The sequence below is a fragment of the Lutra lutra genome, chromosome 8, assembly GCF_902655055.1.
Source record: "Lutra lutra chromosome 8, mLutLut1.2, whole genome shotgun sequence".
In the NCBI taxonomy this organism is placed as follows: Eukaryota; Metazoa; Chordata; class Mammalia; order Carnivora; family Mustelidae; genus Lutra; species Lutra lutra.
The window spans coordinates 77,172,220-77,196,322 of NC_062285.1; the positions used below are offsets into that span (position 1 = coordinate 77,172,220).

At 38.5% G+C, this 24,103-nt stretch overlaps 1 protein-coding gene across 1 annotated transcript in view; it reads left to right on the top strand.

The window, feature by feature from the left end:
- The window catches only part of SMCO2 (single-pass membrane protein with coiled-coil domains 2), a 30,619-nt gene that overhangs the window by 4,334 nt on the left and 2,182 nt on the right, over window positions 1–24,103 (top strand). The window contains exons 2-9 of the mRNA XM_047741834.1: window positions 832–969; window positions 3,612–3,729; window positions 9,418–9,554; window positions 10,763–10,912; window positions 14,106–14,196; window positions 17,461–17,517; window positions 19,130–19,186; window positions 21,702–21,877. Of these exons, the coding sequence (XP_047597790.1) occupies window positions 842–969; window positions 3,612–3,729; window positions 9,418–9,554; window positions 10,763–10,912; window positions 14,106–14,196; window positions 17,461–17,517; window positions 19,130–19,186; window positions 21,702–21,877 (914 nt within the window). The 5' untranslated portion in view covers window positions 832–841. The remainder of the gene's footprint in view (window positions 1–831; window positions 970–3,611; window positions 3,730–9,417; window positions 9,555–10,762; window positions 10,913–14,105; window positions 14,197–17,460; window positions 17,518–19,129; window positions 19,187–21,701; window positions 21,878–24,103) is intronic.

The window sequence follows — 24,103 nt, forward strand, 5'->3', positions numbered from 1 at the left end:
ACTGACTCTTGGTTTCAGTTCAGGTCATGATCTCAGAGTTGTGAGATCAAGCCCTAAACTGGGCTCCATGTTGGTTGTGGAGACTGCTTGGGATCCTCTCTCTCTCTCTCCCCCTCCCCCTACCCCATGCTCTCTCCCCCTCTAAAAACAATGCATATACACTTTCAGCCAGTGGTTTTACTTCTCAAGAAGTATCCTAAGGAAATAATAGAGATGCACTGAAAATTACTAAGCCAGGATATTCATTACTATATTATTTATATTAGTAAAAACTTAGAAATAACCTAATTGTCAATGATAGGAAAAGAATAAGACAAACATCAAATTTAGAAATGGAAACAAATACAACATAATATTAACAGTGGTTTTTGTCTGGATATCTCTATGCTATCTCTGGTTATCTCCAGAGCACCAATGATTTCTATTTCCTTCTTTCTCCTTTTCTATTTTTTACAATGTACATATATATACACATGATCAGAAAGAGATTATAAAAGTGAAACTTTCCCATCTCCCTAGCCTAGCTCTTTTATATTGCTCTCTAATATTTCCATTCAAAGATTCAAAATACACATTCGTAGGCTCAGACAACCTTCATGTTCACCAGAGAAGTCCTAAGGAACAGCCACTTAAAAAGACTTTCCTGTATATATTTGAACAGAGAAACCTAAGAGTTGCTTTGGGGTCCCTTACAATTGATGGTCAGTTTGGGAAGGAGAGGGGTTAAGGCCAAGATCCCTGAAATACACCTGCTCTCAGTGTGTCAGTGTAGGGAATGTAGTTGCCAATCCTGTGGTGAAAGCCCTCTTGTTGCCATCACCGTCCCTGCAGTGCTCAAGAAATGGCGCTCATGAAGCTAAGTGACAGGACATCTCTGCAGATGATGACAGTTGGGAAGGGACAACATTTGACTGTGAAAAACAGTGGCTTTCTCCAAAATATGGATGCGGCTCAAGGTGGGATGCAGAAGTAAGTGAAACCTGGGCTCCTGGGGGCAGTTGCTGTGGTCCTGTCCAGACACTTGCTTGGGACAGCAGTATGCAAGTAACAAGATCACCAAGTTCAGGGGTAGGGTTGACAGTCTTTTCTATGATTCTTCTAATTTTGACCTCATGAGTATTTTTTGTGAGACACTAAAGGGGCCTACAGTCATCAACCAGATGGACCTCAGCTGAATAGAAATGGCAAACTCAATTTATAAAAATACTTTGATTGTTTTGTGCCTTTATTATCTTCATCTGCACAATATATAAAACATTTACAATACTTTATAGAGTAGACAAAACACAAAATGTTCATGTAAATATATGTATACATTTGTTAGTACATGATAAAAACGTGTTGTCATATAAACCAATAGTTAACAACCTTTTTTGTTTGTTTGTTTTTTAATTTTATTTTTTATAAACATATAATATATTTTTATCCCCAGGGGTACAGGTCTGTGAATCGCCAGGTTTACACACTTCACAGCACTCACCATAGCACATACCCTCCCCAATGTCCATAACCCTACCCCCCCAACCCCCCTCCCCCCATCAACCCTCAGTTAGTTAACAACCTTTTTAAATAGGAAGAAATTTATTAAAGTAAAAGGTTTTCCAGAATCTTAGTATGTCCAAAAAAAGCTAGTATGACATCGAAGATGTTTTTAAATGTATTTGTAATTTACCAATAACAGTTGTATATACATATGGAAACTTTGAGCAGTATTTATTTATGTAAGCAATATTTATTCAGTCTATAGAAATATTTATAGATTCCAAAACCCCTTTATATGCAGGGTAGCTGCAAAATGTCCCCCCCCCCACCTCAGGGTTCAAACCCACAGACTGGAAACCCCTGCCATTGACCTCCATTACAAACTGACTAGGATTCACTCAGAAGTATACGTGAGTGTGTGAGCCTGTGTGTGTGTGTGTATGTGTGTGTGTGTGTGTGTGCGCGCATGTGCGTGAGTATGCATGCCAGAAAAAAACAGTAGTCCAATAGGAAATGGGCAAAGGATATTAACACCCTTACCATAGAAAAGGAAATATAAATGAGTTTAATACACGCAGGCAAAGAAGCTTAACCTCACTAATAAAAAAACGATTAAAACTAAAATGAGATACCAGTTTAAGCATATGGGATTGGCAAAGATTAAAAACTTTAGTCTTATATGATTATAGAAAAGGAGGGGAAAAGGATGGGCACGCTCATCATTTTTGCTGGAAGTGTATGTGCACGGGTTCAAGCTCTTTAAGGGATAACCTGGTAGCATTTATCAAAATTTAAAATATATGTATCTATTGACCCAGCAATTCTATTTTTAGGGTTACTCAATAGATACACTTGTACACATATACAGTGACACATAGATGTGTAGGGATGGTAATTACAACATTGTTTGCAGTAGCAATTAATTGGAAATTAATTAATTAATGTCATATTAACTTCATTAATTAACTTCATTAATTAATGAAGATGAAGATGAATTAATGTACCTACATATGTATTAATAAAGAATTCATTCACAAATTAGTGTATGGCCCCACAATGGATACCATATAACCATTTTTTTTTTTGAGATTTTTTAAAATTTTATTTGACAGACAGAGATCACAAGTAGGCAGAGGCAGGCAGAGAGAGAGAAGGAAGCAGGCTGCAGAGAGCCCGGTGTGGGGCTTGATCCCAGAACCCTGGGATCACGACCTGAGCCAAAGGCAGAGGCATAACCCCCCTGAGCCAACCAGGCACCCCCCCCCCCATATAACCATTTTTAAAATGAGGCAGGAGCACCTGGATGGCTCAGTCAGTTAAGCATCCTACTCCCAATTTTGGCTCAGGTCATGATGTCAGGATCATGATCTCAGGGTTGTGAGATCAAGCCCCACATCCTGGTTCCACGCTGAGTGGTGAGACTGCTAGAGATTCTCTCTTCCTCCCCCTTCCCCCACTTGTGATCTCTCTCTCTCAGATAAATAAATAAATCTCAATAAAATAAAACAAAATGAGACAGCTCTGTATGTACTGATATGAAACGGACACCAAAGGCTTTTAAAAAAGGAAATATAGGGTACGAATAGTGCATCTAATATTCTCTCATGCATATTTGAAAAGCATATATATTTACATAAACATAGCTGCTCATTTAGGCATAGAATCTCTGTGGAAGAAGAAAGAAGAAACTAATAAATGTGGTGGGGAGGACATCTGAGGGCTAGAGATCAAGACAGGATCTGACTTATTCCGTTCTGCATGATCTTTGAACCACATGACACTTTTTAACTCTACTCTTTCTTAAAGAGTATTTATTGTTTGCTTATTTTACACACCTATTTGCACACACACAGCTACAAAGCTACAATGGCTTTGGAATTTGAGATTAGACTATTAAATCACTTATGGGTTCAGTCAGCAAATACTTAGCCAGCCTCTCTGTTCCTGGTCCGTGCAGCGCACTATGCTAGCACCATTCCCACAGAGTCAGAGCGGCACATGGGGCAGCGGGGGCTCCTGGGGGCTGGGAAAGAGTCCTGTGTTCTCCCTCTGGAAGTGTTTAGGGCAGGCCTAAACTGTGCACCTAAGGCACAATAACAGCGTGTGTTTTGATTGTGTGTGGCTTGCAGTTTGCTGAGGGGATTTACCAAAATGGACCACATCTTGGACAGATCAGATGATAAGGACAACACTTTCTCCGAAAAGCCTCAAACTGCCTTCCTTCACGAGACAGAGACAACTAAATGGGTAAGGGGAGACTTAAATGTCGCAGTGGGTGGAGAGAGGAACTTGATGTCTCCTCATATCTCAACGTGGTAAGGAAAGATCTGAGCGTTTCCTCATAGTAGTTGCAGGGTGATTGGAGCTTGAAACCAGAAGGGAGGTCGTGTCTCCTCTGAGGGCTGCTGTTATCACATGAGGGACTTGCTAACCCTCCCACCCGATGACTTGTGCATTATATGTTACTTCTGTCCTTGGGATTTGTGAAAAAATGGTGACATTTTTTACCTCAGAGTAAATTGCCATGTGTCAAATTGCCCCCCACCCCCTGCTCACAGATCGTCTTCCAACAGGAAGCAGGAGAGAGATCTAGTTACTCTTCATTCACTCTGAACATCACTCGGTCTTTGAAATTCAGTCACCCAGCTGACATGGAATGGAGGAAATTTCAACAAATGCCTGAGATTGTCCTGGGAAGCGTTTATGTTTTCACCACCATTTAGATCAAAGCAAAGTCATGGCTGAGACAGACCCAGTTTATTATCATTGAGCAAATCTCTCCATAGACTCCCAAGGCCATTGACCATTCATTTCAACCAGTCAGAAAAATATAAAGGGAAGATGGAGTGGGACTGTCCACTCCCAGGCTTATGTAGCCCCAAAAGGAAGTTCAAGATTGATCTTATTGTCTGCTTCTCCTTTGACTATATCTTGGATTCAGGGATGGTTAAATCTGTAAATCCATAGAAGGGTATCCTAAGCTAGACCTTATCTTTAAGGACTCTTCAGTAAGTAAACAAAGAAGTAGAAGGGGATAGAAGGCATGAGGGGATGGAGTTCGAGGTGTGGAGAATAGACGCAATGAGACAGACAAGAACTGAAAGGAGAGACAGACAGACAGACACATTTTATGGGAAAAAAAATTATAGTGCTCGCTTCAGCAGGGCATATATGGGAAAAAATAATAGAAACTGAATTAGAAGGGGAGACTTGGGATGGGTTTTTAGGAAGGCTGAAGATGAGAAAAGGAAAAAGGGCAATTGAGGTATGAGGTGTTATGATCCTAGGGAACACATGAATGGAAGGTATTTCTCCATAAATAATGTCGTCTGATTTTGGTGGCGGGGAGGCTTGTCCCCGGTCTTCAGGCAAGGGCTGCTATCATTAGACCCAGTTTGCAAGGAAACTTTTCCTCCCCCACAGTTTACTGTGCCTGCTGAACCCTGTCCGTCAGTGAACATCACTTGTTGACTCAGAATAAGTCTAATTAGAGAATAAAATTATTTGCTTGGTAAGAGTGAATTATTTTTGCCAAACAGTCCACATCCTCAGAGTACAAGACTATTTCTTACAAACTTCAAGTCAGGGTATAAGTTTACCAAAAGGTTTTTTAAAAAATTTTGGCCGTATTTCTTTATACCAGTTTATTTATATGGCAAATTCTGTAATTACACAAAATAAATCACAGGTAGTTACATAATTAACAGGAGTATTAACAAATGAGGCTCTTTGCCAACAAAAGGACAAATACATGACTTCTTGAGAAAGATCCCTTTTCTCCTTCTCTGGAAGAAAAACAAAAGGTCTTTAATTTGTACAATCTTACATTTGTTTTTTTAATAAGACCATACAATTTAAAGGTTCAGAAAAAGGACAGAACTAACAGAAATTTTAAAAAAATCAGTTGGTTTAATTAGTAAAATGGACTTTAGCCAGGCTGCGAGAATGACCATAGCTAATCATAAAAAGCCCCCAAAATGTTTAGAAATGAGGTTTGCTCTAGTTTCACATTTTCTGATGGCAGGCACTGTATGTATGTACAGTGTTGATTCAGGGTGACAGGTGAGTGAGCATTCTTTCCTATTTCCTGCTTTTGTCTGCAATCTCACAAGCAGAATGTATTTGCTTACTTCTGTAGTCTTTTTAGTATTATTTTTTTCATAACTGGAAGTTTGTATCTCTTCATACCCTTCCCCTACTTCTCTCCTTCCCTCCAGCAAGCACTAGTTTTTTCTCTGTATTTATAAATCTGTTTCTGTTTTGTTCTGTTTATTCATTTGTTTTGTTTTTTAGATTCCACATACAAGTGAAATCCTATAGGATTTGTCTTCCTCTGTCTGACTTATCTCACCTAGCATAATACCCTCTAGGTCCACCCATGTTGTCATAATTGGCAAGATCTCAATTCTTTTTTAACAGATAATGTATTATTTGTTTCAGGGGTGCAAGCCTGTGATTCATCAGTCTTACACAATTCACAGCACTCACCATAGCACATACCCTCCCCAATGTCCACCACCCAGCCACCCCATCTGTCCGCCCCCCCCCCCACTCTAGCAACCTTCAGTTTGTTTCCTGAGATTGAGTCTCCTGTGGTTTGTCTCCGTTTCTGGCCTCGTCCTGTCCCACTTTTTCCTCCCTTCCCCTATGATCCTCTGTCTTGTCTCTCAACTTCCTCATATCAGTGAGATCTCATCTTTTTTAATGGTTAATAGTATTCCATTGCACGTATATACACCACATCTTCTTTATCCATTCATCTGTTGATGTATGCTTCCATATTTTGGCGATTGTAAATAGTTCTGCGGTGAGCATAAGAAATCTGTTTATTCTAATACCATGTACTGAGCATCCTCTGTGTTCTCGGCATGGCAAAGTGTTGAGGATATCAATATTTCTATCTAAAACGCTTTCGCCTCAGTGAGCTCACACACTCGTAGGGACTCAGACAAGAAAATGTCTATGCTGCTAGAAGTAGCAGATGTGCTACAACATACATGGTGGGCAGATAACCAGGAATATGAAAACTGAGTTTTGAAGGATACACTGGATGGAAGAAAAGCATTTCAGAAAGAAGGGACAGTATGTGCAAAGACAAAGGGGCCCAAGGGAACTTGTGTTCTGAGGGAGGAAAGGTGAAAGAAAAGGCGTGATGAACAGCCAAGCAGCAAGGACCCTACGGAGGTGGAGATAGCCCAGGATGCCACCAGCAGGCGGGAAGTGCTGAGGACACGGCCAGGCACTGACTTACAGTCATGGAGATGGCGAGAAGAGGATACAGGTTTTAAAGACAGGTGTTACTAGGCTTGGACCCCAAGTAGATGTGACATGAGTAATGAAGAGGGAAAAGAATATCTGCCATGAAAACTCCAGGACTTTTCCAGTTTCCTACAGAAGCATCTGCATGAATCAGGGAAACATATATAAGGACGGGAACCTGGACAAGGTAGACGGGAAATACGGTGCGTTCAGTTCTTGCTCTGCTGAGTTTGAGGTGCCTGTGGAACACTCAGAGACATAGGAGCTTTTCAAAGAGGCTGCACAAAAATGGGAAGTAATGCCCTTTGGCTTTGTATTTCATGCAAGCACACTTTAGGTTTGCTATTAAAACACACACACACACACCTCTTTATTTGTTCAATCCTGCAGCTTTAAAAAATATATATATTTTATTTCTACTTCCTGGCTTTTGACTCTTTTGTGGTGTAGCAACCATTATAGTAAATGGATTGATGAAAACAAGAAAATATCATTGTAGATTTTTTGGATGTAGACAGAACTCTGGAGATGATCTGGTTCCATTTTCTTCCTACAGAACAGGAAACTGAGCTTCAGAGCGGTCAGGTGGCTCATGATGTACAAGAATAGAATAAGGCTTGGAACTCAGGTTCTCCATACCCAAGGAAGGCTTTTTCCTCTATATCACAGGGTTCCTGCGGCCTGTGAATACCTTGGCAAAAGATTGGGTGGGATTCCTTGGCACGTGGCTGCCTCCGTCTTCACATGACCTCCCCCTCTGTGTAGGTGCTTTCTGTCTCTCATTAGGACCAAGTAATTCAAGAGAATCTCATCTTAGACCCTTAACTCAATTACATCTGCAAAGACTCTTTTCCAAACAGAGTTACATTCTCAGGGTCTTAGCATTAGGACATGAACATATCTTTTTTGGAGTGACCCCTTAACCCACTACACCTTATGACCTTGGACTATTTATTTATTTATTTTTAAAGATTTTATTTATTTGTCAGAGAGAGAGGAGAGCGAGCGAGCACAGGCAGACAGAATGGTAGGCAGAGGCAGAGGGAGAAGCAGGCTCCTCGCCAAGCAAGGAGCTCGATGTGGGACTCGATCCCAGGACGCTGGGATCATGACCAGAGCCGAAGGCAGCTGCTTAACCAACTGAGCCACCCAGGTGTCCCAACCTTGGACTATTTATTAATATGAATGCCCTAGGGGGTTTCAACACCTGGCTTTATCCACCTCAAGTCTATCATGGGAATTAAAGGAAAGAAGGCACATGAAAAAAGTTTGTCAAGAGTTAGATGAATGTTAGTTATTCCCGTTGATGTGGCCAGTAATTTGTCCAGACATTTCAGTAACACACTGATCTGCAGTCCAACTTTTTCTCCTTCAAGTTTAAAAATAGTTTTGCTGAAACGCAAGGATTTCAGACCAAACTTCTTCAAGGACAGAGAAATATTTCACAATGTAGTTACTAAAGAAGAGAAAAGTTCAAAGATAAATTATTGTCAATTGTGTGTATGCTTAGAAGTGAAGTACCAGAAAATGCCTTGAATATTTTTCTAGAACAAGGCAAAGAATAAACAAAACAAAGAAATGAATTTCATAGGTCAAACTGATAGAGTTGGCTTTCCCCCACTTATTTCTTCTTATTATGAGAAATTTTAAATAAAAAGAAAACTTAAGAGAATTAAATGAAGATCAATCTTATTCTCACACTTAGATTTTAAAATCATTACCATTTATCACATTTGCTCTATCTTTACATATGTAAATAGATGGAATTTTTTAAATTTAAAAGTGGGTCAAAGACAGCATGAGACTTTATCCCTGTTTATTTTCAGAAGCATTTCTAAAAATAAAGGCTTTCTTCTACATAACCAAGATTCCATCATCACATCGGGACAATTGGCAATAATTCCATGATATAATCTAATATCCTCAAGTCTCTGAGCATTCTAAATTTTTTCGGTTGTCCCTCAAATGCCCATACATTCATTCATTCATTCATCCATTCATTCATTTATTTATAAATTTTTTTTTTTGGTGCCAAAACCCAGGAAATGCTTGTACTTTTAAAAAAATCAGCATCCAGGGCACCTGGGTGTCTCAGTCACTAGGCATCTGCCTTAGGCTCAGGTCATGATCCCAGGGTCCTGGGATCAAGCCCCGCATCAGGCTCCCTGCTCTGCAGGAAGCCTCCTTCTCCCTCTCCCACTCCCTATGCTTGTGTTCGCTCTCTCGTGCTCTCTCTCTCTCTCTCTGTCAAATAAATAAATAAAATATTTAAAAATAAATAAATAAAATAAAACCAACACCCAAACAACATGCATATCTCTTTAGAGTCTCTTAACATAGAACAGTTCTATCCCCTTTTATTTTTCCTTGAGATTGACTTTTTGGGAAAACAGTGATCTTGAGTGGAGTACTAGAGTCCATGGGCAGGTGGAATTCTGTTATTCATCAGCACTGGAAAGAGCTTTGCATGAGGACACTGCATGTTCCATGCATCCCCGTCCCAGCCAAGGAGCAGTCGGGCATGTCTACTTATTTTATAAACGCAGTAGAAATCTCCAATCTCAGACAGGAGACTGGCCTTGCCCCCAGAGTGAGGGCTGCGAGTAGGCTAAAGAGACCATCACCTCTTCGTATAACCCTTTTTTCTTGCTTTGCTTCTTTCATAACCTTTATCAGAATATGGTGGAGCTGGAGGCTGAGCATCACCGGGACCTACAGAATGAATGGGAGGAGCAAGAAACAAATCAGGTTCAACACGAGGATCCTGACATGTCCACATCTTTGCAGTTTTCCAAGGAGAACATCCCTGAACTGTAAGCCTTGACACATGCAAGAGGAATCATTTAATAATATTTTGTGGTGGGTACATGCTACGTGAAATATGTCAGAGAAAGACAAATACCATAGGATTTCACTTATATGTAAAATTTAAGAAACAAAACAAATGAACAAACAAACAAAAAACAGACTCTCAAGCACAGAGAACAAACTGGTCGGTGCCAGAGGAGAGGTGAGTGAGGGGATGAGTAAAATAGATAAAGGGGGTTAAGGGTACACTTACTGTGATAAGCACTGAGTACCGTATAGAACCCTTGAGCATGTTATTGTACACTTGAAGCTGGAATGAATGCGTATCTTGTCACTCTCAGATAACTTTCTAGATAAGAAAAGAATTATAGGGGCTCCTGTGTGGCTCATTGGGTTAAGTGTCTGCCTTCAGTTTGGGTCATGATCCTGGGGCCCTGGCTGGGATGGAGCCCTGTGTCTGGCTCCCTGCTCAGTGAGGAGTCTGCTTCTCCCTCTCCCTCCCTGCACTTGTGCTCTCTCTCACTCACTCTCTCTCTCAGATAAATAAATAAAATCTTTTTAAAAAGAAAAGAATCATAATTATCAATAGAAATGAGAGGCACCTGGGTGGCTCAGTCAGTTAAGCTGCTGCCTTTGGCTCAGGTCATGATCCCAGGGTCCTGGGATTGAGTCCTGCGTTGGGTTCCTTGCTTGGCGAGGGGCCTGCTTCTCTCTCTGCCTCTGCCTGCCACTGTGCCTGCTTGTGCGCACGCGGTCTCTCTCTGACAAATAAATAAATAAATAAAATCTTATAAATAAATAAATAAGTAAAATCTTTAAAAAAAGGAAAGAAAGAAATGTATTGTTAAGCCCTAGTAGACCATTTCCCTGTTACACACCTCTCTGAATCCAACAACACGGAATCACTATCCTAACATTCATTGGCATAGTGTAATTCTTAACATTCGTTCTATGCAGAAGTTAAAAAATTTATTTTTACTTAATGCAAAATGTAAAATACATTTATTTCCTCCAGCCTTATGAAGATCTGCTAAAATGGATATAAAATAAATGCTCAAATTTTTTCTTGAGGCCTAAATGCTTGCCTGACCCATTTTGGTGACAGGAAATAAATCAGCACACCAACTTGCCATTCGAAGAAAGAGGGTTTGGGGCCATTTGAAGATGTTTCCCATTTCTTACCTTAAAACTGATCATAATAATATTTCTGCAGGACTCAGGAAAACACGTTCTTTCAGCTGAACTACTGGAATACACAAATGGGTCTACAAGTGAAAGAACTTGGAGCCGATCACATAGGCTGGATGGAGAAAATCAACAATATTATCCGAAAAATAAACCTAACAGAAAACACAATGCAGAGGTAATTTTAGGGTGTTGAGTTAGGCCAGAATATATTGAAAATTTTCATAGCTTCAGAAACTCTGGTCTTAAGGTGGTAAAGTCTCTTAGGAATGTCTTCGGAGAAATAGTACCAAGTCTTACATTTGAAGTCAATGTCTCAAAGCCTGTATCAAAGTTATCTGCATCTTTGCTCTCTCATCTCTCAAGGAAGAAAGAACAAGCCTTCTTTTGTAGGCTTTTTTTTTTTTTTGAAGCTGTATTAATGGTCATCAGAGGAAGGACTTCAAGTCCCCAATAACCCTTGACCTGTAGCCAGTATTGTCCAAAGGGATCCAACCAGCATGATATGAAAAAATTATTAAAAAGTATAGTTGTTAATGCATGTCTGAATTTAAATGGAAAGTTTTAAGATGAAACAGAAAAGATAAGAGTAATTATTAGTTATCTAGTTACTAGTATAAAAAGAAGGCTTTGGAGTAAAAGGAAATCCTTTCACTGGTGGTGTATAAATTCAGGGTACAGACATACCACATTTTGTTAGATTTATGCCTAAGTATTTCATCCTTTTGGTGCCATTACACTTAAAACTTTTAAATTTCGAATTATTTGCCAGGATATAGAAATGCAATTGGTTTTTATATATTGGTCTTGTGTCTTGTGACCTTGCTAACCTCATTTATTAGCTCCAGTAGTTTTGTAAGTTATTTGAGATTTTCCACATAGATAATTATGTCATCTGCAAATAGAGTTTTATATCTTCTTTTCTATCTGCATGTGTTTTACTTCTTTTCGTTACCTTATATTTGTTAGAACTTTTAGTATGACGTTGAATAGGAGGAATGACAGCAGACGCTAGACATATTTCCCTTGTTTTTAATCCTACAGAAAAAGCATTAAGTGTGATATAAAGTGTTTTGCTAGGTTTTTTTTTTTTTTGAGATTAAGAAAGTGTTTTCTATTCTTAGTTTACTGAGATGTTTTTAAAATCAGGAATGAGATTAAATTTTTTTTTCAATAGTTTTTGCTGCATCTACGAATGAGCATGTTGTTTGTTTGCTCATAGTCTCCTGATATGGCAAATTAATGACTGATTTTCGAATGCTGAACCAGCTTGAATTCCCAGAATGAACTCAAATTGGTCATAGCATATTATTCTTTTCATATATTGTTGGACACTATTTACCTAAAGGGAAATTTTGGATGTATGTTAATGAGAGATATTGGCCTTTTTCTTTCTTGTAGTGTCTTAGTCTCAGAAAACTTGTCTTATAGAAAAAATTGGGCTATTTTCCCACCTGTTCTATTTTCTGGATGAATTTGTGTAGAACTGCATAATTTTTTCCTAAAATGTTTGACTGAATTCACCAGCAAAGCCATATTGTCTGGATATTTCATTACAGTAAAAATTTTAACTACAGATTTAATTTCTTTAATGATATATAGGGCCATTCAGGCTACTGAACCATTGGGTATATATTAGTGGTAGAGTATATCTTTTTTTTTTTTAAGATTTTATTTATTTATTTGAGAGAAAGAGAGAGTATGAAAGAGAAGAGGGTCAGAGGGAGAAGCAGACTACCTGTTGTGCAGGGATCCCCATGAGGGACTCGATCCCAGGACTCCAGGATCATGACCTGAGCTGAAGGCAGTTGCTTAACCAACTGAGCCACCCAGGTGCCCAGTAGATTGTATCTTTTGAGGAATTTGCCCATTTCATCTTCCCTCAGCTTTTCCAAATGGTAATATCTTGTCCAACTCTAGTATATCATCAAAACCAAGAAAGTGACCTTGGTACTATAAATAGAACTTATTCAGATTTTACCAGTTATGTGTATTCTCCCTTTTGTGTGTGTGTGAGTGTGTGTATAGTTCTGTGCAATTTTATTATATGGGCAGACTTACATAACCACAACCACATCAAGATTCTCAGTTTTACCATAGCACAAGATTCCTTTGTGTTAGCCCTTTGTAGCCACACCTATTTCCTCCCTGATCTCTGGCAATGAGAAATCACTTCCACATGTCTGTAATTATGTTATTTCATAAATGTTAGATACATCAGATCATGCATTATGTAACCTTCTGAGATTTATTTTTTCACTCAGCATAATTTTCCTGAGGTTCATCCAAGTTGTTGTCTGTATATCAATAGTTCCTTTCTTTTCGTTGCTAAGTAGTGTTCCATAGTATGGTTTTATATATATATATATATATATATATATATATATAGAGAGAGAGAGAGAGAGAGAGAGAGAGAGAGAGAGATTGGTTAACCATTCACCCATCCGAGGACAAGTGTGTTATTGCTGGTTTTCAGCTATTATGAATAAAGCTACTTTGGACGTTCACATACAAATTCCTGTGTGAAAAGAAGTCTTCACTTCTCTGGGATAACTGCCCAAGAATGAAATTGCTGGGTCACATGGTAAGTCTGTTTTCAGTTGTGACAGGAAGCACCAAGCTATTTTCTGGAACAGCTGTCCATTTTACGTTCCCACCACCAATGTCTGAGTGACCCAATTAATCCATATCACTAGCAGTTGGCATTATCACTATTTTGTATCCTAGTCATTCTGATAAATCTGTAGTAATATATCATTATACTCTTAATTTGAATTTCTCTAATGGCTAATGGTGCTGGTCATCCTTTCATGTATCTATTTGCCATTTATATATCTCCTTTGTGAAATGTTTGTGCATGTGGTTTGTTCATTTCTTAATTGGATAGTTTGGTTTTTTAATGTTGAGTTTTAAGACATTTTCATATATTCTAGACATAAGACCTTTGCCAGATATTGACAAGTGAATCCATTTAACAGGGTCTTTGGCCAAACAAAAGCTTTAAATTTTGATGAGGTCTAGTTTATCTATTTTATACGTAGTGTTATCGGTGTTAAGTGTAAGAAATCTTTGCCTAGTTATAAGTCCCAAAGATTTTCTGTAGGTTTTTTCCTAGAAATTTAGCTAAGCTTCTATTTTAATCTTTTAAATTTTCTGCTCCTGTATCCAATTGGGCCTCACATTTCTTTACTACTATCTAGATTATTTTGTGTTTTTTACTTTCTTGCATTGCATTCGTGACATCCCATTCCAACACAACCACAACTGAAGAGTCTTCCTATGTAAGAATAGGATTTCATTCTTGAAAGATTGTCTATTGGGTGACTTTTCTTAATCCATAGGACTTAGTCCATCTCTTGGTCTATTTGCAGCTTATTAAATGAGGTGATATCTCTGGAGGGTCAAATTGAAAAGCTAGAGTCACACCAGGACCTTGACCCTGATCAGGGAGCAAACATTGAGGTAAGCTGGAGGCTTGGAAAAGATAATCTGGGAGGTTGTGGGGACTCTGCCACCATTTCCCACTCTTCTATTATTTAAGAGATCGTAGTAAGAATTAAAACCCATCTTTTGCCACGAGGAGAGCTCTCTGGTGGTCAGTTCGGAACACCTTTCATGTGGGTACCACCACTTCTATTCTCTGACAACACAGAAAGTCTAGACTTTTTAATTCTACTTAGAAACTCAATTCAGTAGGCTTCTATCTTAATGCCATCTTAAGACAATGATTAGTACCTTAACGAAAGAATCCTCTTCTTGATCTTTGCATCCCAGCACCTAACAGTTCAAGAAGACATCCAGGAATTAAATATTTGTGAATAACAGCAATCTTAAAATGTAAGAGATATATTTGTGTTCATCTCTGCTGCCTTCGTGAAGAGTTCTTGTGTTGGTTTTCACAATCCAGTTTTCCTGTTGTTTTCTTGCCTTGCACTGACAAGAGACTCTTTTCTGAGAAAAGAGTCTTTTTTAAGATTTTATTTATTTATTTGTCAGAGACAGAGAAAGAGTGAGTGAGCACAAGCAGGGGGAACAACAGAGGGAGAGGGAGAAGCAGGCTCCCTGCTGAGCTGTGGGTCTGATGTGGGACTCGATCCCAGGACCCTGGGATCATGACATGAGCCAAAGGCAGCTGCTTAACTGACTGAGCCACCCAGGCGTTCCCCACTTTTTTTTAAAGAGTCATAGGAAGTTAGAAAGGCAGTGACCAACTTTGGATAAGAAACAGACTTCAGAGCCCTGGCTGACAGTATTTCTAAACGTCATAGCTTTGAAAAACAATTCTCTAAGAAAGGAGAAACCTGTGTCTTGTTACCTCCTCTACTTTAGCTCAAGCCAAAGCTTAAATTAAATGAATTTTGGAGGAAATAAAGAAGAAATGCCTCCTTTATTGCAGGAAGACAATATTTATTTAGAACCCTTAAGTATTAAAGCCAGCTATAGATCAGCACAGATTTAACACAAGGGGTTGGAGGTATGGATACATTTAGCCACGATTTAGTCCAAAATTTTGAAGTAGCAACCTCATTTTGAGCTAATTGAAAAGTCAAGAGTTCTTTTCACTATCTTTGGGCTTTAGAAATTGCAAATTATGAGAAAAGGGAAGAAAAGGCCAACAAATATTCTGCCTTGGAAAATTTCCTCCAAGAGTCAGCTGTGTTACAAGGATGTGGATTTCAATAGAAGTTAGGGTTGGGAGGGTATCAAAGGAATGAGGAGAAAGATGGAAGAACACAAAGATAAATGAGAGTGAGATTTAAAAAAGAAACCAACAAAAGTTTGGGATAGTATGAAAAGGGAAGGCAGGACAATACCTATGGAGATTCTCTGTCCTGGAGATGCATAATTTTGTATGCACTTAAAAAAAAAAAACAGCATGACTTAAAAACTATAAACACCTCAAATATCCACCAGCTGGTATGTGGATAAACTGTGGTACATGTTATATGATGCAATAATACTCTGCAATACGAAGGAATAGACTTCTTACTCATCCCACAGCATAAATAAGTCTCAAGTGCTTTATACCGCATGAAACAAGCCAGATGCAGAAGATTGCATTCTTCATGACTGCATTTACATAACATTCTGAAAATGGCAAAACGATAGGAAGAGAAAAGAGATTAGTGGTTGCTGGAGTTGCATGGAGAAAGGGAATGGGGGGTTGTCAAAGGGGCACAAGGAAATTTGGGGTATGATGGAAATATTACATATCTTGTGCTGTTGATTATGTCAAAATTCATAGGACAGTACACTTTTTAAAAGTGTGTTTTACTGTATGTAAATTATACCTCAATACACATAACTTTAAAAAATAGGCACAAGGTCTGTCCTCAATAAGTCTAAAAGTTGATGGGAAAGGTCATAGAAAAGCAAATGCAGTAATATAATAAGAAATTTTAATTATTTTTAAAATTTTTAAAGATTTTATTTATTTATTTGTCAAGGACAGAGAGCAAATGCACAAGTGGGTCATAGCAGGGAGGGAGGGAGCAGCAGGGAGGGAGAAGCAGGCTCCCAGCTGAGCAAGGAGACCAATGCAGGATTCAATCCCAAGAGCCTGGGATCATGACCTGAGCCAAAGAGAGATGCTTAACTGACTGAGCCACCCAGGTGTCCCTAAATAAGAAATTTTGAATATAAGTATTACAGAAGCAAAGTCAGTAGGAATGGCTGTAGTTTCACTCTGGTAATGGGAAAGGAAGATTGTTAGATATGGAACCAATAACCGAAGTGTGATGTGGGCAAATTAAAGGAAAAATAAGTTAATAAAGTTAGAATAAAACCACATGTATTGGCTCATTTATATCTTGTGAAGAAAGGAACAATTCTGAAAGGGAAAGGAGAGAAAAATTGGTAAAATCACTTAAAAAACACACACACAGCAGAAACAAATTTAAAAGACCTTTAAGGTGAGGAAAGGACTTTGAGGTGGCCTTTGGCTATTGCCGGATATTTAACCCCCAAATCCACGAAGCTTTCTGAGATCTCCATATTAACATCTCGACTTTCATTCTGCAACTGACTCGAATCCATATCTTTGGTACAACTATCTTAGATAAGTACTGTATTAAGATATTTACTATATAAGTAAACCAGGGTACCAAGTAAAAATGATTAGAAGATCGCAACTCCTTTCTAAATAATTAAGTCACACAACTCAGGGGTTGGTGATGGTTGAACTTGGTAAAAGAAGGGTGTAACTATACATTCTCTGGAAGCTGGGTTTTTTAAAAGATTTTATTTACTCATCTGAGAGAAAGAGGTACACAGAGAGAGAGAGCATGAACCAGGGGGAGAGGCAGAAGGACAGGGAGAAGCAGAATTCCCCCTGAGTAGGAAGCCCAACGTGGGGCTCGATCCCAGGACCCAGAGATCTTGACCTGAGCTGCAAGGTAGATGCTTAGCCATCTGAGTCACCCAGGTGCCCCTCTCTGGAAGCTGTTTGAGGGTAAGTGTTTATTACGTGTTTCCAACTAGCACAATGCCTAGCTCAAGGGTCACTTAACGTAGGATGTAGACAACTGTATCTTGTTGATTCAACTTAATGTTGATTGTGGAGATCAGTACCCAGAGCAGTATCAAACAAAACAAAACAAAACAAAAAACAGTTGCTATTAAGTCTCAAACTTTTTGATCATAAATGAGCTTTCTTCTAAAAATCTTCTCTTGGTTTCAATTCCACACATCACTACAACTTTTGACTTATGCCCTTTTGTTTTAAAGGAGAAGATCATGGAAATTAAAAAGCAAATAGAAGAAATGGATAACAAATATGTCCAGGTAATGATGGCATTATAATTAAGGAAGAAAACCAGTTCTTCAAGGGAATCTCAGATTTATAGAATTTTAGTGAATGGAATTCAAAACTGGATGAAAGATAGGCTCAGTATTTTAGCCTAGCAGGGAAATATCTTGTAGCCTACACCCTCATTTTCAGAGGAGAAAATCATAACTCAAAAATGTGATGTGATTTGCCCATATTTCCAGGTGAAAAGACCAGTCTCATTCTTGCTCTCCCATTTTAAAATTAAAGTATGTGTATCTTTTCTTCTAACAAAAGTAATGCATGCTTATTTTAATAATTAAAACATAGAACTATTTCCTATTAAAAAAAAAAGAAAAATAACTTCACTCCCTCAAGGATAAACACAGTGAATATTTTAGTACATTTATATTCTAAATTTTCCTATACATTGTGCTTACATGTTGTCTTTACAATTTAAATGGGATTATATTATATATATTTTTTGCAACTTGCTGTTTTCCCTTAGCATTTTTCTTTAGCAACTTTCTATGCCACTAGATGTCATTTTACCTTTTCACTGTTTTTATAATGTAGGATTTGATTTTTGGACTTATTAAATTTATTTCATTGGGCATTTGGGGCTTTATAATAAATGTGCTATCACAAATTTTGCCTCACCAATTCATATCCTTGCTTGCTTTTGCAAGTACTTGTTTAAGAAAAATTTCTAGAAATGGCACCTCTAGCACCCATGTTCTTGAATCCCAGAACACTGTTCTTCCTGCTATTGCTCTGCCTTTCAAAGTATCCTGCAAGTCTATTATAAAACAATTAGTTAAAAACCTTAAAAGAGTTATTTACTCCTGACATATGTATAATTGGCATCCATGTCTTAGAAAGTTTGCTTTCAGCCTGTCTCTTGAACTTGCTGAAAGAAACCAACCAGAGGGACCAGACACTTTTGTGGGTAGCTCTTTTGTTAAACTATAAAGTCCAAATACTTAAACTAACATAATGAGAACATATATTCATATATTATGAATTTTAAAATATTTAAAAGAAATACAATTTTTTTTCTTTGACACATACTGTTTCTCCAACTAGTGTCCTAGAAGTTTGTTTGTTTTCTTTTTAGAGAGAGCGAGAGAGCACACACATGTACACAGGTGTGGGGAAAGGAATAGGGAGAAGGGGAGGGAGAAAGAGAATCTTAAAGCAGGCTCAACATCCAGCATGGAGCCCAATATGGGGCTCAGTTTTATACCTCTGAGATCATGACCCAAGCCAAAATCAAGAGTCATACGCTTAACCAACTGAGCCACCCAGGAGCACCTAGTGTCTTGGAAGTTTATTAAGGCACAAGGAAAGAATAAGGAATAGAGAAAAAGATGATTTATCATAAGCTGCTATTGTATAAATTTATACTCCTAAAATGTTAAAAATAATTATACTAATCTTTTGGTGATTCCTCCTGCAATTTACCATGATTATATTATGAACTTGCTGAGAGGAAGTATTTTACTAAGTAAAAGTTAGTTTCAAAGAAGTCACTTTACAACTAAGTGGTGTCAACATGAGTGACGTTTTATGGTATAAACCAGAAAAATATAATTTCTGTTTTACCCAAAGTTGTGGGTATCTTTTCAGGAAGATGCTTGTAATGAAGCTCATGAATTAAAGGAAAAACTCATTGCAAGAATGAAGGTAAGATTTCACAGTTACTCAAGTTCAAATAATGATAAAATCCAAATATAGGGATCATTCTTTCTCTAGAAGTTAAGAGTGTGCCACCTACTGTTCTCTTTCTCTTTCCTTATCACTTTTTTCTCCACTTCCTGGCCCTCTGCTTTGGGTGGAGCAGCTTGCAGTCTGCGGACTCCCCAGGTCTCACAGCCTTGTGCTGCTTCTACATTTCCTCCACTTAGAGCTCAGCCTCTATGTCGACATGTTATGTGTTCTTCAAGGCTCAGCCCAAAGGTCGTCGCCTCTTCCAGACCTCCCATAATCTCCCCTAGCCAGAAAAATGGCTCCATATCTGAACTCCTCCCACAATACCTTGATGTAAATGTGAATGGATGAAAGAAGAAATGAATGAGTCAAACTGTCACTTGTTCAGAGGTGCCTAATCACCCCCCTATCTGGAGTAAGTGTCCCACCAACAAACCTCAGCTATTCTAACTCATCATCTTACTATTTTCTCTTTTTTTTCCTTTATTTTTTTTTTAATTTTTATTTTTTATAAACATATAATGTATTATTAGCCCCAGGGGTATAGGTCTGTGAATTGCCAGGTTTACACACTTCACAGCACTCACCATAGCACATACCCTCCCCAATATCCATAACCCCACCCCCCCCTCCCAACCCCCCTCCCCGCATCAACCCTCAGTTTGTTTTGTGAGATTAAGAGTCACTTATGGTTTGTCTCCCTCCCAATCCCATCTTGTTTCATTTATTCTTCTCCTACCCCCTTAACTCCCCTATATTGCATCTCCACTTCCTCATATCAGGGAGATCAATGATAGCTGTCTTTCTCCAATTGACTTATTTCACTAAGCATGATACCCTCTAGTTCCATCCATGTCGTCGCAAATGGGAAGATTTCATTTCTTTTGATGGCTGCATAGTATTCCATTGTGTATATATACCACGTCTTCTTTAGCCATTCGTCTGTTGATGGACATCTAGGTTCTTTCCATAGTTTGGCTATTGTAGACATTGCTGCTATAAACATTCGGGTGCACGTGCCCCTTCGGATCACTACGTTTGTATCTTTAGGGTAAATACCCAGCAGTGCAATTGCTGGGTCATAGGGTAGTTCTATTTTCAACATTTTGAGGAGCCTCCATGCTGTTTTCCAGAGTGGTTGCACCAGCTTGCATTCCCACCAACAGTGTAGGAGGGTTCCCCTTTCTCTGCATCCTCGCCAGCATCTGTCATTTCCTGACTTGTTCATTTTAGCCATTCTGACTGGTGTGAGGTGATATCTCATTGTGGTTTTGATTTGTATTTCCCTGATGCCGAGGGATATGGAGCACTTTTTCATGTGTCTGTTGGCCATCTGGATGTCTTCTTTGCAAAATTGTCTGTTCATGTCTTCTGCCCATTTCTTGATTGGATTATTTGTTCTTTGGGTGTTGAGTTTGCTAAGTTCTTTATAGATTTTGGACACTAGCCCTTTATCTGATATGTCATTTGCAAATATCTTCTCCCATTCTGTCAGTTGTCTTTTGGTTTTGTTAACTGTTTCCTTTGCTGTGCAAAAGCATTTGATCTTGATGAAATCCCAATAGTTCATTTTTGCCCTTGCTTCCCTTGCCTTTGGCGATGTTCCTAGGAAGATGTTGCTGCGGGTAAGGTCAAAGAGGTTGCCGCCTGTGTTCTCCTCAAGGATTTTGATGGATTCCTTTCTCACATTGAGGTCCTTCATCCATTTTGAGTCTATTTTCATGTGTGGTGTAAGGAAATGGTCCAATTTCATTTTTCTGCATGTGGCTGTCCAATTTTCCCAACACCATTTATTGATGAGGCTGTCTTTTTTCCATCGGACATTCGTTCCTGCTTTGTCAAAGATTAGTTGACCATAGGCTTGAGGGTCTATTTCTGGGCTCTCTATTCTGTTCCATTGATCTATGTGTCTGTTTTTGTGCCTTAATATTTTCTCTTTAGCATGTATCCTAGTCTATCATATGTAATGTGTGTGTATATGTGTGTCTGTGTGTGTGTATATATAGGTGTGGGTGTGTGTGTGTGTGTGAGTGTGTGTGTTGCTTCTCCCCCAGCCCCTATAAATGTGCATGTAATTCCTTAGCCATTTGGTTTAAAAAGGCACATGTAATAGAATGCACATTCCTTATCTATTTTGTTAACCACAGTATCCTCGAATAGTGCCGGGTGGGAGTCAATATGTTTTGCATAGATGAACAAATTGAACAGATGAATTCAGTATAAGGATAGTTATCTTCCTACATGAATAAGTCAGTAGTTAAAGATTAGCATGTGTGTCTACCATGCTGCTACCTTATTTTGTGAATGTGTAAGTCTCTTTCTATTAGGTGAGTTTGCACTTGCCCAAGACCTCCTCATGTGACTCATATGTGATTGGTAATGTGGGCTCCTGAGGTGTTCTGGAGGAAAAGCACTCTGCATCATCTACAATAAGACTAGCAGACCTCTAAAATCATTTTTTAAATGATAGTTGATTGCTATTTTTTTTCAGAACTTTTACAAAGACATGACTCTGATGAGTACAAAGCTGGGAATGTACCAAATGCAAGAAGGGAAAACAGACTCTCAGAGTCCTGAAGAAATGGTCATGGAAGAAAGTGAGCCACTGCTTCCTCAGGCTCCACCACCCGCTTCAGTGCAGAATAGTCCTGCCAGCGTTACAGTGTGGTAAGTCAGAGAATGGAGCCCCTGGGGCTGGACAAAGGCCCCCAAAATGTATGAACCTTAGTATGATGAATTTCTTCAAGGAATGACTTAAAATTTATCTTCCTTTATACATTATCTCTTCTTGTTCTTTAAAAGTCTGTTTTTTTGGAGTCATAGTGTTTTTCATATTATTTTTAGCTATAGATCTATTGCATTAGATAAATAGATACAGATTTCTTTATTACTGCTTTAGGTAACTATGTATACATAAATCTTAAAAGATGGCGTCTGCAAGCTAAGATGCAGCCCCGTCCATCAAAGGAACGTACCTGCCAAGTGGATTTGAAAACCTTTGTTCACCAGGCAGGATGCCTCTCCCTTTTATGGTATTAAAGACATACATCCTAGCAAACTCTGACTCTTCGGATCCTTTTCTGAAGATGCCAGACCATCATATATACCTGGAGTAGTACCCTCCTCTAAGAAAACTTTTCTGATTCTTTAGAATCAGAAGTAGAATCAATCCAAGTAGAATGTTCAGCAACGTCTCGTGGGTGCACTCTGCCTTACATATAATCCTGATCTAGAACCTACAACCTGTAATTGCCATTAAATTATTTCAAATCTGTTTCCTCCTAATAATCCATGCGCTACCAAAAGACAGGCATCTTTGTCATTTGGGGACATGAAATATAAAACACCTTCACCATACTGAACTGATAGTAAATTAATAAGTAAGTGAGGAGTGATGCCAATGAAAATAGGGGAGTAAAACCCCCCAGGAAATCTCCTCCCCCATAAAAATCAATGAAAGAGCTTGAAAAAAATTGAATCAACTTTTTCAGAACTCTGAAAATTAAGGATTTAGTATCCAGAATAGATAAAGAAGTCGTAGAACTCAACAACAGAAAGGGAAACAATCCAACTTTTAATATGAGCAAAGGATTTGAATAGACATTTCTTCAAAGAAGATACACAGATGGCCAACAAATACATGAAAAGATAGTCACTCCACTGGTCATTAAGGAAATGCAAATCAAAATCACGAGGTACCCCTCTACATCTCTAAGCCAACTACAATTGAAAGGACAGATAATAACAAGCATTGGAGAGGATGTAAGAAATGAGAACCCTCAGACATTGCTAGAGGGGTTGTAAAATGGTGCAGCCATTTTGGAAAACAATTTGACAGTTCCTGGAATTGTTAAATATAGGGCAGCTACCAACCAACTCACTCCTAAGTATGCACCCAGAAGAACTGAAAGTATACGTCCACACAAAACTTGTACATGAATAGTCATAGCAGCATTATTCATAAAAATAGAAGCAATACAAATATCCATCAGCTAATGAATAGGTAAACAAAATGTGGTGTATCCAAACAACGGAGTATTGTTCATCCACAAAAAAGAACAAAGTACTAATACATGCCGCAACTTGGATTACCCTTGAAAACAGTATGCCAAATGACAGAAGTCAGACACAAAAGCCCACACATTATATGATTCCATTCCTGTGAAGTGTCCAAAATAGGAAAATCCATGTGGACAGTAAGTAAATGAGTAGCCTTAAGGTAGTGGGAAATAGGGAGTGACTGTTCATGGGTACAGGCTTTCTTTTGGGGGTGATGACAATTTCCTGGAATTAGATAATGGTGATGGCAGTACAACCCTGTGAATAAACTAAAAGCCAATGAATTATACACTTTAAAGGGTAAATTTTATAGTATGCAAATTATATCTCAAAAATCAAACAAGTAAATGCCTTTTGATTATCACTTGATAATCAAATGATTATTAAATATAAATGGACAAATTACAATCCAGTTGAGTGGACCATCTTTCATCACATTATTATACTCTCTAGTTAAGACCACCGAAGACTTTGACCAATTTCTTGTCTAACTACATTTCTTGGGAATGTACTGGTTCCACTGAAGCATACTTATACATTATCTTTTTGAGGAGGTTTATCTTGCAGGTGTTGTTGTTGTTGTTTTTAGGCTCAGAAGATACCTCTTCCTGGTATAATCCCCAATTCTTCAGTTCCCTTGTAGACTTTCCACAAATGATCTGAACATTTTGGAAAAGATTAAAGGTTTTATGCAGGGCAGACATGTAAATAAACATGTAAATAGATAAACAGCATTTAAAAACTTAAAAGAATATTTTTATTCTTGAAAGAAGATAAATTCAAGGGGCACCTGGGTGGCTCAGTGGGTTGAGCCTCTGCCTTCGGCTCAGGTCA